At 38.2% G+C, this 16,549-nt stretch overlaps 1 protein-coding gene across 3 annotated transcripts in view; it reads left to right on the top strand.

Moving 5' to 3' along the window:
* The window catches only part of TAFA2 (TAFA chemokine like family member 2), a 197,544-nt gene that overhangs the window by 154,114 nt on the left and 26,881 nt on the right, over positions 1–16,549 (top strand). For all 3 annotated transcript variants that reach the window (XR_009631594.2, XR_009631595.2, XM_060777545.2), the window contains exons 3-4: positions 7,439–7,591; positions 9,898–10,022. Coding sequence is in view for 1 of the 3 variants with exons in the window: in XM_060777545.2 (XP_060633528.1) it covers positions 7,439–7,591; positions 9,898–10,022 (278 nt within the window). In the remaining 2 variants the exon portion in view is untranslated. The remainder of the gene's footprint in view (positions 1–7,438; positions 7,592–9,897; positions 10,023–16,549) is intronic.

Below are 16,549 nucleotides of genomic sequence, written 5' to 3'. Positions count from 1 at the left end.
TGATCTACTCACAGTTGCATGTTTTCGAACTGCTACGTTGGCAGAAGCTGGGGCTGACAGCGGAAGCTCACCCTGCTCCCTGGATTTGAACCTGCGACCGATATTAAATATATAAATTGCACAAATCTCTGTTGTTACAGATCAAACTGAAAAGATTTGGAAAATTCAAGTTTCAGATTAAAAAGTTACTTATTCAGCTGCTCCTCGGATTAGAACCTGCGACTAACAAGCTGAGCAGCTCAGCGGTCTAACCCACTGCACCACCGCATATGAGTATATATACTGCTAAATATAATTAAATTGGGTAAAACTAAAAAGATTATAGTACAACTTAAGGTATCAGTGTTTTCTAGGACACTAGAAAGATTAGGACACTAAAGGGGCAATCAAAGTATGTCCTTATTTAGACATTGGTGAAGTGCCACTCCCACAATTGTTCATCACTGCCTAGGTTGGTTGTACTCAGGGGAATACAATTCAGCAACATCTAGAAGGCTGTATTTTCTCCATGGCAAGTGATCAATCAGTTTGTAGTTTTTATAAAGGCACGTCATAATATAGATGGAAAGCAGTCACTCTTTGCATGTGCTTGTGTTGCACTGAAATGCCAGGCAGTTATTGTCTTCTTCGTTCAAAATCGAACAAAACTTATATTTCTCTTCTGCTGTACTACTGGCAAACCTCGTTTCATCAGTTCTTCTCATCATCCATTGAAATGCCTTTTAAAAACCATTCATAAATTTAAATGGCTGTGCCATTTAATTTGATTACATTGGCATAAAAACACTTTAAAATGTCCTATTCTTTCTCGCTAATGGGTAGAGATTGAGAAATTTGCTGCCTTGAAAAGTTTTTGTTTTAGCACTAATTTATTTGGAAAGTGTTTTACAACAAACCACATCCATTAAATAGCTTGCATTTCAGATGCCTATTGGTGCATAGAGGTGATGCTTGATTTCTGCTTGGAAGGTGTAATGTGCTGTCTCTAGGGAGCTAGCTGTACTGTGTAAAAACTACTAAATAGGAATCTGTGGAGGCAAAATGTGAGAATCAATGATACAACAAAGAATACAAATTAAAATGAGGACAGAAATTACCTCTTCTATATTTTTGTTAAAACCTTATTGTTCTCTTTCTAGACATCTTTGTTTTCAGTATCTAACTTACTGGATTACATATGACTGATTACAGTGTTTGGGGTGATGTTTTTCATTTCTGTTTTTGCTTATGAATACGTGGAGTCTTCTTATCAAATGATTGTTCTACCACATTGGTAATTTTTGATGGGATTTAGAGTTGGAAACCAGGATCTAGAGCTGAAGTTTGCAATTGCTTAGAGTTGGGGGAAGTACACAGCCTCTCTCTGAGAGAACTTGGAGAGCTGTACTCTTGATGCTGTTGTGCCTATCATTTCCCTCTCCCTCATTTTTTCAATTTTCTATTGGGGCAGGCATGTACCTTGGGGGGCTTCAGCCCCCCCCCCCCGAAATTCTCATGGTGGTCTGTGAGTAGGCCTTACTGGTACATTATTTAAACTGTTATGTTTATTCATATCATGATCTGATCACCATGCTCAATATATCCCATATGCATGGGGGTATTGGGATAATGATACAAAAGGTTTGCTAAGGTAGGCCTTCTTTCATTCAGACTCAGCCCCTCCCCCCCGAATGAAACTCAGCTCCCCCCCAAAATAAAATCCTGGCTACGGGCCTGATTTGGGGGGAACCATTTGTGGCCACTTCCCCCCAAGAAATGATGGTAGGTGCTGCCAGGCCCTGTGTCTTCAAAAATGCTTTGAGGGATTCCACACCTGGCCACAATTTTCTCAATTCTAATCCAGATAGACTAAATATTGTCTCGTAGTTGCAGCCCCAGGGTTTCGGTTTTTAAGATGTCCAGTCAGCAATGTTTTTAGGTGGAGATGCACAGAATCGTTGTTAAGTACCATTTATTATACATCATTACATTCCATCCAAGATAATAAATGGCTTATTCTAAATAGCCAAATACACAGTTTGCTAAGTACAGTGGGATGTGACTCTAACTTGATCTATATCACTGGCTTCCAACCTCTGGGTCCCCAGAACTTGTTCAACCACAAGTCCCAGAATATCTCGCAATTGGCCATAATGGCTGAAACTTCTGGAAGCTAAGTCTAAAAACATGGAGTTTATTTTTCTACATTGAAAGGGTGAGGGGATGAGCTTGTAGAGCATTCATTGCAAGTAAATGTAATGGGAGAATAGAAGGAACTAAATCTCATCCACCTTGCCATGTTTTTGACTAAAATTGGGCTAAAATTCAACCTAGAAATAACCAGAGATCTTCCACTTCCTGATTCTTTCCCAATATTTGACTGATTTTTGGCAAGTTAGAATAATTTCAGGGGGAATAAATGAAATGAAAAGACAAAGTACCAGTCCATTTTGGTGCATTTCTAGGAATGTTTTGGTGGGGAAAGAGGTGAGGGATTGGTGGTTTGCAAAAAAGGTAGTTGAGGAATATTTTCCTAACCACTTCACTAAAACTTCAAGAAACCAAAGTTTGCATGCTGGTGTTGGATGGGGTGAAAGCATTGTTATTTGTGGACAGTGACATTCTTCCTTCTTCTTTTATTACAGATATATATAAATACTGCATTCATCTTCTGTATCCCATATGCTAAACACATGTGCCTGGATACTGTACCTAATTATCTATGGCACACATCAGCACAATACATCAGTTGATTAGGAAGCAACTGAGTAAAGAGGGCACTATTTTTTTCCAAAACCACTGTTTACCAGTCCCTTGAAGCAGTTGTTCCTGCTGGAACTGGGATGGTAAACTTTTCAGGTCACTCAGGATACCTTTAATGGGCCTTCTGATGGAACCATCTCTCTTTGTCTTTTCCTCACAGGGTCCAGTGATCCAGAGGTTCCTAATATTACATTAGTTCATGCTTTATATATTTTGATCTTTTGCTCACTTTCTTATATTTCCTCTTTGGTGAAATCTAATAACTCTTGGGAAGTATGTGATGTAACTAATCTATAGATCCTTAGATTTTCATTGTCCTTTCTGAGGAACATATTAGCTTCAATTAACCTTTTTTTGCAATTCCTGTTCACAGATGTAAGGACTTGGATTAGACTTATAAATTTGACCTCAAATTGAAGCATGCAATGACAGTATTTACATAGGAGTAGAATGCAGCAGATGCAGATGGACCTCAAATTTCTGTAATGTTGTGAGATGTGTAGCGAAACATTTACCTACCAATATGAACAGGGAAGAATAAGTAACAGACTTAAGTTACTTAAGTTCTAGATTTTCAGGGACTTTTAAATAGATTTCTTCTTTGGGGTCTCTGTGAAATCCCACATATGGGGTCTTGTGTGCAGGTGCAAGGCAGCTTGGAATTCTCTATAGCTTTAAGAAACTCTTGGTGGTAGCCCCCTCACCCTGCCCTGGAGGAAATAGCGATTAGATGGGGCTAGCACCTCAGTTCCTTTTCATCCGCCATGTTAGCAGCAGCAAGGAATTTATCTTAGATAAGTTGCCCTTTTAAGTGTTTGATTCTCCTGCCTACTGTAGTTTTGTTTTCATCTTGACCTTTGGTTGTTTGACTTCTTAGTTACTCCTACTTGGTGGTTTTTTCCTGTGCTTGACTTGCACGGACTACTACTGTGAGTACACTAAGTTTGGGACTTACTCCTTCCCTGTGGAAAAAGGAAGAGGGGCTGACCAAGGGCAAGATGGATGGATAGTATCCTTGAAGTGACAGGCTTGACCTTGAAGGAGCTGGGGGTGGTGACAGCTGACAGGGAGCTCTGGCGTGGGCTGGTCCATGAGGTCATGAAGAGTTGGAAGCGACTGAACGAACAAACAACAACAACTTTCCTTGTACCTTTCTTACTCATCTGCTTTCTGTCACGGTGTCTACATATTTGTAGGAATGTGTGGCATGTGGAGAAAGGCTTTTAGACACTGGTGGTTACTCAATGCGTCTGCTCTGCTTGGGGGAGGCTCATGTGGCGAAGATGTTGCCAAACTTTTACTCACCAAGTATGGAAGAATAAAGAATCATGCCTTAAAATGCTCCTCTATGAGCAGGCACTTATGATCTTTCTTGCAGGGTGTGCTGCTAGCAACAAGCACGCCTGACAGGTGGTAATCCAACAACTGTTTAAAAACTTCTAGAGAAGACAACTGTACCACACCCTTGCAGCACATTCCATTATCAAACAGTGCTTACCATCAGGAAGTTCTTTCTAATGTCTAGAGGGACTCTCTTTTCCTGTAGTTTGAATTCATTGCTCTGTGCCCTAGTCTCTGGAGAAGCAGATATATTCAGCTCCATAATCAGCTCCTCTTAGGGCACAACTTCCAGACCACTTACCATTTTAGTCACCTTCCTCTGGACATGCTTTAGCTTGTCCATATAATTCTTGAATTATAGTGCCCAGAACTGGTCACAGTATTCCAGATAAAGTATGACCAAAGTAGAATTGAGTAGCACTAGTACTTCCCTTGCTCTAGACACAAAACTCCTATTGATGCAGCCTAGAATTACATTACTTTTTAAAGCTGTCATACCACATTGTTGACACATAATTCTAACTTTACAATTGACCATGCCGTCTCCAATTAAGTTCTCCAGTTTATTGTCAGTATAATATAATGGAGTATGCATTAAAATGACCTTAGCATATGTTTTTTAAGAAGTCATACTCTAGTCTTTTGTTTTGACAGAGTACATATTTCCTGCACAAAAAGCTTTTTATTTTCCAGTAAGCTAACTGTTGTTTTCAATTAGAATATCATGAAATTAACATTCACCTTGAACTAGAAACAATATCGATACTGTCTGAAATATGTTTGATTTTCTATTCTCGGCATTGTTTATCATATTGAGTGTTCATCCCATAAGTATTACAAAAAACAAAAATATTCTTGGCATAATAAAGTGCATGCAACAAAATGTTTTAAAAACTATCGTTAGTAGGGGGGGAAAAACCTTTTGATTGATGAGTTGCAAAGTTGGAATTATTGAATCCCACTATCAGAAGGTATTTACTGGCATGAGAAAAGATTGTACTCAATTTTTCATTTCCCATAACAAATGGTTATTGTGTCTGAGACACACACACACAGAGGTTGGAAAGTTGTTTTTTTTAAAAAGCCACAATTCTAATAATCTCCCAGCTACTATGGCCACTGGATGTGCTGGTTTGGGAATTTTGCAAGCTGTACACAATTTTACATTAATCTTGCATCTCATTTTAATCTTGTACCTTATATTAATTTTTGTTTTAAGCTTCTTTGGATCCTGCACTGGGAGAAAGGCAGGAAATAAGTAAACAAACAAACAAAACAAATATAATTACAACTGCAAATTAGAGTATGAACAGAACCTGCACAGAATGCTCATAGTCTGGAAAGTCTTGCCCATTGAGGGACATCTAGCCATCTCACTATTGATCTTCTTCTGAATAGAAAAGACCACCATCTTCTTGAAGGTTTTGGCTTATTAGATTAATCATATCTCAATCCTACACTGTATTGTTATTCCTTACAGGCATTAGTTAAACTATGTGGTATCTCATCTTTTTTAGTCTGTCATCTTCTTAATTTATTAGTGTTTTATGCTTTTATTGTTATGTTATCCTTATTTTATTCAACTATCTTGGAATTTGCATTTGGAAAAGTGGGATAGAATTTTAAAAATAAAAAATAGTGTTTTGATAAATTATATATTTTGTTGCCAGCTGTCACACTTGTGATACTACAGTATGCTTATTTTCTGTAAGAATACATGTTTCAATGTATTCTTTATTTCTTATCCGTGGTATTATTGTTATTAAAAATGTTTACATAGACTACCAATAGATAAAGTGCAGTCCAACTCCCATGTCTGCAAGGAATGTGTTTCTGGATTGCTTTTGGAAACAAAGAATCGTAGTTAGTAGTGAGCCTATTGAAATGGATATCTTCCAGCAAAAGCATACCATAGAATCATGTTAAGGATATAAAAGTGGCTGGAGAGAACATCTCTCTAACATTGTTATGTTATCCAGTCCTTCAACTCTGTGCTCAACTTTGATGAAAGAATACCATAGAACTACACTGGAGGATCTAGAAAATTAAACGGATGAGAGCACTTATCAAGCGTTTTAGGACCTCCAGCATGACTCAGTAGATAACTTACCATGGACATATACCATAGAATTGCACTAGGGGGGCTAGAAAATGCCTCAAAAGAACATATTTTTTCAGATGTGGATGTGGATAAGTGAAATCACAGGTATCAGTCCTGTGGATATAGGGATTAGTGTATTTAGGAAAGTGCATATATACTAATAGAAACTAATTTTTGTAAGTGACATGTGGATGATATAAAAATGAAACTAAACCAGTCATAAAAGGAACTGAGAGCTATTATAAGTAGCTTGTTTTCCTTCCCATAATGAGAATTCATCAGAAGTAGTTGCCCTAGGTTGTTGTAGGTTTTTTCGGGCTATATGGCCATGTTCTAGAGGCATACTCTCCTGATGTTTCACCTGCATCTATGGCAAGCATCCTCAGAGGTAGTGAGGTAGCATCCTCACTACCTCTGAGGATGCTTGCCATAGATGCAGGCAAAACGTCAGGAGAGAATGCCTCTAGAACATGGCCATATAGCCCGAAAAAACCTACAACAACCTAGTGATTCCGGCCATGAAAGCTTTCGACAATACAGCAGTTGCCCTATCTTTCTAGTTCAGCCTGTGTTTACCTTCCAAAAAGGCAACCAACACAAACACACAATTTAATCCTGAGAACCAAAAGGAAGAACTGCAATGTTTGGGGAAATGCAAAAACATAATGATCAGTATTGTTGAATGGCTTTAGGGTACTCTGTCTCTAAAGTTACAAATGGAAAGTTGTGGAAAAACTACACCCCACAATGCACTGGTCTGTTGAAGGTCTGACTTGATTTTTTCTTAAATGACTTGTACATTTCTAAATTGTCAGATAAGGGAAGAGCTTGGAAATTTTAATTTTGGATTACAGTTCTCCGAATTCCAGTGGACACCCTGGCTGGGGCAGTCAGGAAGCTGTAGTGCAAAATTACCATTTCCAAGCCCTGTTAATGAGGAACACAGTTTTGTGTTCCTGTGCATGTCTGTTCACATGATTATCTTCTCTGCCTATAACCAGACAGAGATGGCTTGAGAGACTGTGTCCCTGTCTAACCCGAAGCTAGCAATGTTCTGAGGTGTATGAAACTACTAAGCATATAAAGTTCCCTAGAATAAGGTGGATAGAGGATAAACCTTTTTACTGCACAGATGATTCTTTCAGTGACAGAGAGGGGCGATGGATACCGTGCATGCGTTCTTGCTTTAAAAGCATTCTACTGAATTTCTCCCAGAAGTCAATACTTGCTCTCAACATCTTTTTGTTTCCACAGCTCATCATGTTAAAACTGGAACTTGTGAAGTGGTGGCTCTCCACCGATGTTGCAATAAAAACAAGATAGAAGAAAGATCACAGACAGTCAAGTGCTCCTGCTTCCCCGGGCAGGTAGCAGGTACCACTCGAGCTGCGCCTTCTTGTGTTGATGGTGCGACATCTTTTGTTGTGTTTTCTTTCTTCTCGAGCCATATGCCTTGAGTTCTTTAAAGGATTGCCTTTTGTTTATTCTCATGAGTGTTTATAATGACAAGGAGAATTATTTGAAGGTACACCCAAGGTGAATGGTAGATAGAGAATTTTAAATAAATTACTAAGTCTGGTTGTGAAAAAAAAAAAGCCCTTGGGCAAAAAAAAGATGAAAAAGTCTGAATGCCCATAGTGCTGAATTGATTTAATTAATTCCAATATTTGTTAGAGACATATTATGATCACTCACATTGTGAATAACAAGATTTGGAGGTGGGTCTGATCAGGAGTGAGGTGATCGGAAAGCCTAAAAATCCTCCACACCACAAACCAACCCAATTTAAATCACTCTCTTTGTTCTGAAAATTTCTTTTTTGAAAATTTATATATGTGTTATATTTATTATATTTCTATCTGGCCTTTCTCAAGCTCAAAGGCAACTCAAGGCAGCTTACAAATTGGCAGCATTTTGATGCCATAAAAATTCACAATATACAATTAAAACATGTAAAACAGCATTATAAATTCAATATAAAATTAATACAATACAAGAACCATTAAAAACATATAATAACCAATGTCTTTCTGTTAATTTCACTTTCCAGTAGCATCGTTTAAGCCATTACATGTTTCAAACTTACATAATTCTGTTTGTCTTTTGCACAGCATTTCCAAAGGCTTGTTCAAAGAGCCAGGTTTTTAATTTTTTGGAAGGTCAGGAGGGAGGGAGCCAATCTAATATCCCTAGGGAGGGAGTTCCACAGCCAAGGGGCCACCACTGAGAAGGCCCTGTCTCTCGTCTCCCTCCAGACACGCCTGCGAAGAAGGCAAGATCGAGAGCAGGACCTCCCCAGATGATCTTAAATTACTAGGTGGTTCAACGGGAGAGATGTGTTTGGATAGGTAAGCTAGTACTGTGTACTGTGCTACCTACAAGACAAATGCCACATCTAGTTTGGGTAGGAATCACAAAGTTCTGCAGATGTTAGGGATCCCAGAACCATTTTAAGGTAGGAGGATCTCAACATTGGCAAGCAGATTTTTGTTATCAGTATTTTTACCTAGTTATAGACACTTGCAGTGGGAGTGCAAATTATTTTTCTCATTCATTTTCATGCAACCATTTGTAAATAGGAAGACTCCTGCCAATAAAGTGTCCTCCATGTGTTCAGTGTAGTTTACTTCTTAGTAATTGTGCATAGGATAGATTGCAGGCAGCTTTTCTTATTCCTGGAAGTGCTCAGTGGTAATAGCTGTCTTTATCTTACTGCCTGATCATTTAATGCACATTTAATGGATAGTTCCTCAGGAAGGTCAATTACCTAAAAATCTGGGTAGTCCAATTTTTTGGGTCATTTCAATGGGGCTTAACCCACTCAGCTTAGTACTGGGAGGAGTTAGGTCCCCTTTCACCTCTCCTTGGTGGCCTGTGACAGAACTATGTAGAACTGAATTGTGGAATGGCTCAGACAATGTTTTTGGACAATGAGATGAACAATGAAGGCATTAATTTCATATGTTTTTAAATGGTTTTATTGTATGATTTTATAAATTTATTTTAAATGTTTAAATTATATATTGTATATTGTTATTACATCAAATGGCTGCCAGTTTGTAAGCTAGCTTGAGTCACCTTTGGGTTTGAGAAAGGCAAGATAAAAATATTATAAATAAATAATAAATAAATGTTGGACCATAACTCCCAACAACCATATCTAATCGTAACTAAAGGTGATGAATTATGGCTTTGCACCTGAAACATCAGAAAGATTACATTATTTCTATCCATGTGTTAAGATTTTGTTCAAGTCTAAAAGACATCTTTTTTTTTTATAAAAGGAAACACATTTGACTTTGACCAATGTGTAGAACTCTTTGGGAACAGTGCATGATCTCTTTCCTGAAATTGTTATGTTGTCAGCTATCACTAAATCGTAGATATATCACCTTCTGTGGGTACATTTCTTCTCAATAGTTCAGAATATAGTGGACATATGGAGATTAAACTTTTCAAGTGACACCAGGAGAAATTAGCCAGAAGGTTAAAATGTAAGATTAGTTCTGAACATATTTAATTAATCCTACACATGTTTGACAATAACTGTAAGGTTTCACAATGCTTGAGGGACGGTGGCCTCTCTGTCTTATTGCATATAAATGGCTTTATAAATGGCTTTATAAGTGCAATTGCCCAATAGATCCTATTCTGCACATAGCTATGAACCAACTTTCAAAAATGTTTTCAAAATGTGTTCTACGTTTCTTTAGCTTCAATAGTGGAGCAAAAATGGTGGTGCCACATGCAACCATGTCTTGAAGGAGAGGAATGTAAAGTTCTTCCAGATCGAAAAGGATGGAGTTGTTCTTCTGGGAATAAAGTGAAAACAACAAGGGTAAGTATTATGTTCACGTGAAATTTAGTTGGCAGTTTTGGGAAGAGAATGTTGGGCTCAATGTATCATGTGTTTCATAAAGTAAAGCAGTTTTTAAACATGGAAGAACACAATCACACAATGAATTCTTAGATTAAATTCAAATTACCTGCATTTAAGATTGAATTGAAATCTGTGTGACTTTACAATTAGTCATGACAAACCTGAACGCCATTTATTTCAGTTGGTCTTGAAATAAAATAGATTAAGTCTGGATTCAGCACTATATGTGTTCTCTAAAAAAATTTAAATAAATTTTTATTGATTTATTGTGTATATAGGAAACAAAACAAATTAACAAAAAAGAAGATAAAATATGCAAAAGGTTTACAAAAGGGTATACATTCAGTGCTCGTTATACATATGAAAAAACAGACTTGGCTGTACAGTTAATTATACCTTAACGTTTCTTAACCCTCTATCCCCACACCCGTGAACCCCATCCCATGACATCTGAGGCCCCTCAAAAAAAGGATCACACAACTAACAAGCAACTACCCATATATCTTCTTTCACTAAATCCCCTTTATGGTAGTCTTCAAGTTTACCTTTGTCTTCTTTTCCAGATACCAAGCGCCAGTCTCCGTTTGTTTGCAAATTCTTCATTATTTCCTCCTCTGCTGCTATTTGTCAGCTTGGCCACTGTAGATGTTGGGATTGTTTCTTTTCTTTTTTACATAATCATCCTGAACCAAAAGATTTTAAAATCATATTAAAATCTTTCTAATCAGCTGCCTGCTGAAGAAGGTAGAACTGAAATCAGGTTCATCTTCTCATTTCTGATATTGATTTGACTGAAAGTAAATGCAGTATACATCTTTGGAGAGTTTTTTGAAATTGCTGTTTCATATTAGTTCACAGATTTCAGAAACTAATTCAGCCAATACCTTAATGGAAAAACTTATAGGTTTCTTTAAGGACTTAATCCCTTGTTTACATTAAGATCACAGTGGAAAAGAGGAGTGACCTGCCACCTCATCACACATGATGAATTTAGCATCCTAGTTTTTGTGTGCGGGTGTCAGGAGCGACTTGAGAATCTGCAGGTTGCTTCTGATGTGAGAGAATTGGCCGTCTGCAAGGACGTTGCCCAGGTGATGCCTCGATGTCTTTATGTTTTACCACCCTTGCAGGAGGCTTCTCTCATGTATCTGCTTGGGGAGATGGAGCTAACAGAGGGAGCTCATCCACGCTCTCCCTGTATTCGAACATCTGACCTGTCGGTCTTCAGTCCTGCCAGCACAAGGGTTTAACTCATTGCGCCACCACGGGCCAGGATGCTTCATCCTCAGAGCCCACCAGACTCCATCATACAACATATGGGGATTTCTGGCGGGGCTCCGTGGAGAAGCATCCTGGTAAGATGCCTCCCTTGGAATGTGAGCGGCTTCCCATGTTCTGTTGGGAAGCATGGGGCTCGTGTGGGGGGGAAGCTGCACGTGGGATGGGGAAGTGTCACTGCAGGCAAGGTGGGGTTCCGGGATTGCCCCGCTGCCCCACCGATTCCCCATGGAGAATGGTGAAGCATCCTGAGGAACTTCATCCATGTGATGAGGTCCTTAAAATGAAGCATTTACTTCATACATGGACAGGACAACCTCTAATTTACTTAAATCTCTTATGTCTATAATCAAACATACCCATGTCTTTTAGAATATTAAGCAATACCTATATTTATTTGAGTCTAATGTGCCATCAACTCTAATATGCACCTCAATTTTTAGAAACCTGAAACCCAAAAAAAGCATTTACACAAATCTAATGTGCACCCTAATTTTGGGAAGGTAATTTAGTCAAAAAAGAAAAAGGAGAATAGTGTAAATACGGTATATAAAGTGCACAAATCCTTTAGTTTTAAAAAAAAGATTAGCAGAATTCCTCACATTCTTCATTTTTTCAAATGAGAGCAACATTTAGAATAAAAACAAAAAGAAATTGAGTTATTAAGAAACTAAAAATACTCAGCTGTATATAAAATGTGAATAACCTCTTTTGGCTTGTAAAATGGAATTCATAGATGTTTATGTATGACATTAATATACAGTTTTATACTTGCTGCCTTCTCATAATATTTTTCTAAGATCTTTATGATTTTGTACTTAATACAGATGTGTATAAAGATTCTGCATTATATAATAGCAGTTTATATAGTTTCCTTTTTATTCAGAACTATTTCTTCTCAGAATAGTAGTATTCAAAGGGCAATGGATATTTAGAATGAGGTTAATACAGATCTTTCTGGGAAGTAATTATTACAAGAATTAGAAGGCACTAGATCAAAGCTATCTGTGTCATTCGGGAAAGAAATGCCACATGCAGACGTTTGTGAGCACTACTCACATCTTACTATAAGAATAGTTGCCTTCAACTATGTTCTATTCTGCATATAAGCATCTTCTGGTTTTGCGTTCATTTTAACTCTCATTTTAAGAAAAGGTAAAAGTAGGCCCATCATTGAAAAATGAAAAAATGGGTTAGAGACAAGAAACTGGCATCAGAAAAACAAACATATTAACTTGAAAAAAGATATCTCAATAAGTATTTTTCAATTAGGTTGGAATTGTAAATTCATATCAGAAAAGCATGAGGTCTGTTGCCCTCAAAATGGGCAGAGTATGTTACTATTATAAACTTCCTGAATTATATGGCAACCTCTACCAGTGGCACCGTGGGTTAAACAGCTGAGCTGCTGAACTTGCGGACTGAAAGGCCACCAGTTTAAATCCGGGGAGCGGGGGTGAGCTCCTGCTGTTAGCCCCAGCTTTTGCCAACCTAGCAGTTCCAAAACATGCAAATTAATAGGTACTGCTCTGGCAGGAAGGTAACAGCGTGCCATGCAGTCATGCTGGCCACATGACCTTGGAGGTGTTTATGGACAATGCTGGCTCTTCAACTTAGAAATGGAGATGAGCACCAACCCCCAGAGTCAGACATGACTGGATTTAATTTCAGGGGAAAACCTTTACCTTTTACCTACCAATTAGGTTGGATCTACATTACCATATAATCCAGTATCTGATCCCAGATTATCTGCTTTGAACTGGCTTATATGAATCTACACTGCCATATAATTCAGTTCAAAGCAGATAATTTGGATTTTTTTGGCAGTGTAGATAGGGCCTTACTGCAGGTGAAAGAAAGAAAAATGTGGATCCCAAGATTATTTTCCATGCTAGACAGTATTGCTTGTCTGCTCCTGCCAGTGTATTCTAAAATCTTGCAAATATTAGCTAGCAGATAGTGCTGGAGTAGTTTAGGTCTCTGTGTGTCTACTCAGAAGTAACCCCCCCGCTGAGTTCAATTTGGCTTAACACCTGAGCAAGTATATATAGCACTTCTGCCCTGATGTGATACCTGGCCTTCATCCAATAGCTGAGAGAGATGAGATAAAATGAGAGTAGAATCCTCTCTGTGAGCCTGAATTGTATCTGAAAAGAAACTTGAACATTGCGGTAGTTGCCAAAATGGTTGTGAATTGATATATCCCAAAAAAGACTATTACAGAGACTATGATAATTTGTAAGATTAATATAATCATCTGGAGCCGACAATTGTTGTTATAGCTCTCATGATCCCCATTTGTTCTGCTACTACTGATTCTACTTAGTTGCCTGCCAGCTGAGGAAAAGTGGGGAGAAGGATGGATAAGGAGGCACAATACTGTAGGGCTGTGAATGAGTCCCTGGATATCGAGCTGGAATTTATCTTGAAACCAAGGCTGATATTAGTGTCAATGAAGCAGCTATATCGGTTGATGATCTGTCCTCCTCTGAATTACAACAGATGCATAAGCACTTCAGGCAGCTGCGAAGAGGAGGAAAATAGGACAAGTGCTGCTGTCTGTGCTGGTTAAAAAAAAGTTTGAAATATTGCTCTCCTGCTAGCGTCTTCCCTTTGAGTCTTCCTGCTTTCTCAATTTCTTCTCAGAAATAGGACTGTAGTTCAGATTAAGCAAAGATTTGTTGTTGAGTGTCATTTATCTTGAAAGCAAGTATGCAGCCTGTGAATCAGTGTTAGCAATAGATGAGATTCCGTAGGACAATACAATAAAGGATGGCCAGAACATAAGAAGGTCAGTGAAATATCTCTCATGTTCCAGGTGACATTTTCAAGTGATCTAAGATGGAATAGGAATTGCTTAGTTCAAGGGAGAATTCCAATCAAAGCAATTTGAAGATTACCAAAAGAATGATGTGGAATGGTATCTCAGTCTGGAATATTACTCACATTTATTAGGCAGGACATTAGAAGAGAAGACAGCATACAGTCCATGATTGTATCGTGTGTAGATAAAGTCCATGTAGAGGGAAGAAAAGTAGATACTGAGAAATGCTACATTTTGAAAACCTTGCTAAAATCCCAGGCTGCTAATATAGGAGGAAGTGGTCTTCCATCAATCGTAGCACCAAGTGGTTTATAGCTTTGCATGCAAACTCTGTGCTTTTAGCTAAGCTCTGAAACAGATTGAAAGTTAAAAATTTAAAAGATCTTGGCTGTTACATCAACTTTATCTGGAAATAAATTTTGGCGCTATGTTAGGAGCTACTTAACAGCCAGCCTGAAATTGAAAGCATGCTGACTAGTTTATGAAATTCCAGCTGGGCCAAATAAAAATACTATTCTATTGTTATTTTTGGAATAAGATAGTATTTCCAGGCTGCTCATGTCATTATTCTTACATTTTTCTAACAAATCTCTTCCTCTTCAGCTTTATTTGCCTATTTCCAGGCTACTCATGTCATTATTCTAACATGTTTCTCACTCTACAAACCCCCAAGGACCTTAAGATCGTCTGGAATGGCGCTGCTCTTGGTCCCACTGCCATCGCAGTTGCGCTTGATGGGAACAAGAGACAGAGCCTTCCTGGTGGCGGCCCCTCAGCTGTGGAACTCCCTCCCTAATGACATCGGATCTGCCCCCTCCCTCATGGCCTTCTTGAAGAAGGTCAAACCTGATTATGGGATCAAGCATTCGCAGAACAGATGGTTTTAATGGACTTTTTATCTGACGGCAATGGATTGATTTGGAAGATGACGTGAAACGGCGAATGGTTTTTAATGTATCTATAATTATTTTTAATGTAGGTTAATTGTATATTATGCTTATTTTATTGTTTGGCACTGAATGGTGCCTGTTGGTAGCCATCCTGAGTCCCTCTTCGAAGGTGAGAAGGTTGGGATAGAAATGCTCCTAATAAATAATAAAGAAAGAAATCTCTTCCTCTTCAGCTTTGTGCACCCAATCACCCCACCTTGAAATTCCCCACCCCCATATCTGAATTTTCACAACCCACACAAACTAGATATTAGATCTTAGGTGTGTTAAGTTCCCCGTTGTTTCATGGCCATCGTTCTGTCAAGATTTATTTGTTCCATATAGCATATCTGTGAACTGTCACAATCTTTTCTACTTACAGCACTAAGTTAGGGCCATTGAGTGCTATTTATTCAGCACTAAAGCATGCGGATGGCTTTACAAGACCTAGGCAAGGCCCAATTATTTCTCCAAAGTGCTTACATAAAACAAGCAATAATCACAGGCAAGGGAATGATAAAGGTTCAAGAAAGCTAAGACTCTGATTAAAGTTGTGTATCTCCTTGTTTACATGACATGTGAGAGATTTTGGGGGACATATCATGGTGGCAGGTTTTTTTTTTTACGTTTGACTGTTGAAGGCTGTTGAATGTTTCAGATTGAATTTCATTGAAAAGGCAAAGCAAGCATATTTCTTCCTTATAGGTGAAATTGCATTCTCTGCAGCAATTTGGTTTTCCTCTGTCATTTCATCAGAAATGACAAAGGAGAAGAAAAGGTGACAGAGACAAGAAAGGAAGCAACATGAAGTGACCCACTAAAAGCTGGTTAAACCATTTAAATAAAATTCTTAATAAAAACCAGCTATAGGGAAGCATGGGGTGCTCTCCTTGCATTGCTGTCCACCTTCTCCTTCTGGGAACTATACACCCATGAAAGGAGTTCACCTTATAGAACTGGAAAAAGAGACGTGAAATCGTTGAGAGTTAACCCCAGATTTTTAAAATGGTAGTTAGGACATATTTAATACATATATTACTAATTATATTCTTGCAAAAATGGTAGGCCAGTAAGAGGTTAAACTTGTTATTGGTCTCTATAGCTCCACCTCTATTTTAGACACTCCTAATGCTGTTGCTTTGATTTTGGTGGTTTAAATGGAAGTACAATAATACAGAGTAATTCCAACCTTGTAATCCCTTAGCTGGAAATACCTTATTTATTATGTCAGAAGCAAATTGAAACTACAGTTACAATGTATAGAAACATCACAAGCAAAGATAAAAACTTGGCATTATACTAAATTTCCTTTGACCAGAAGCTGGCCACTTCAAGTGCCTCTGGTGGCATTGTAAGAAGGTCCTCCGTTGTGCATGTGGCAGGGCTCAGACTGCATTGTAGTAAATGGTCTGTGATTTGCTATTCTCCACACTTGCATGTCATAGACTCCATTT

Source organism: Anolis sagrei, chromosome 5, assembly GCF_037176765.1.
Source record: "Anolis sagrei isolate rAnoSag1 chromosome 5, rAnoSag1.mat, whole genome shotgun sequence".
Classification (NCBI taxonomy): Eukaryota; Metazoa; Chordata; class Lepidosauria; order Squamata; family Dactyloidae; genus Anolis; species Anolis sagrei.
The sequence above is the reverse complement of the archived record's forward strand: the minus strand, read 5'-3'. Positions and strand labels throughout refer to the sequence as shown.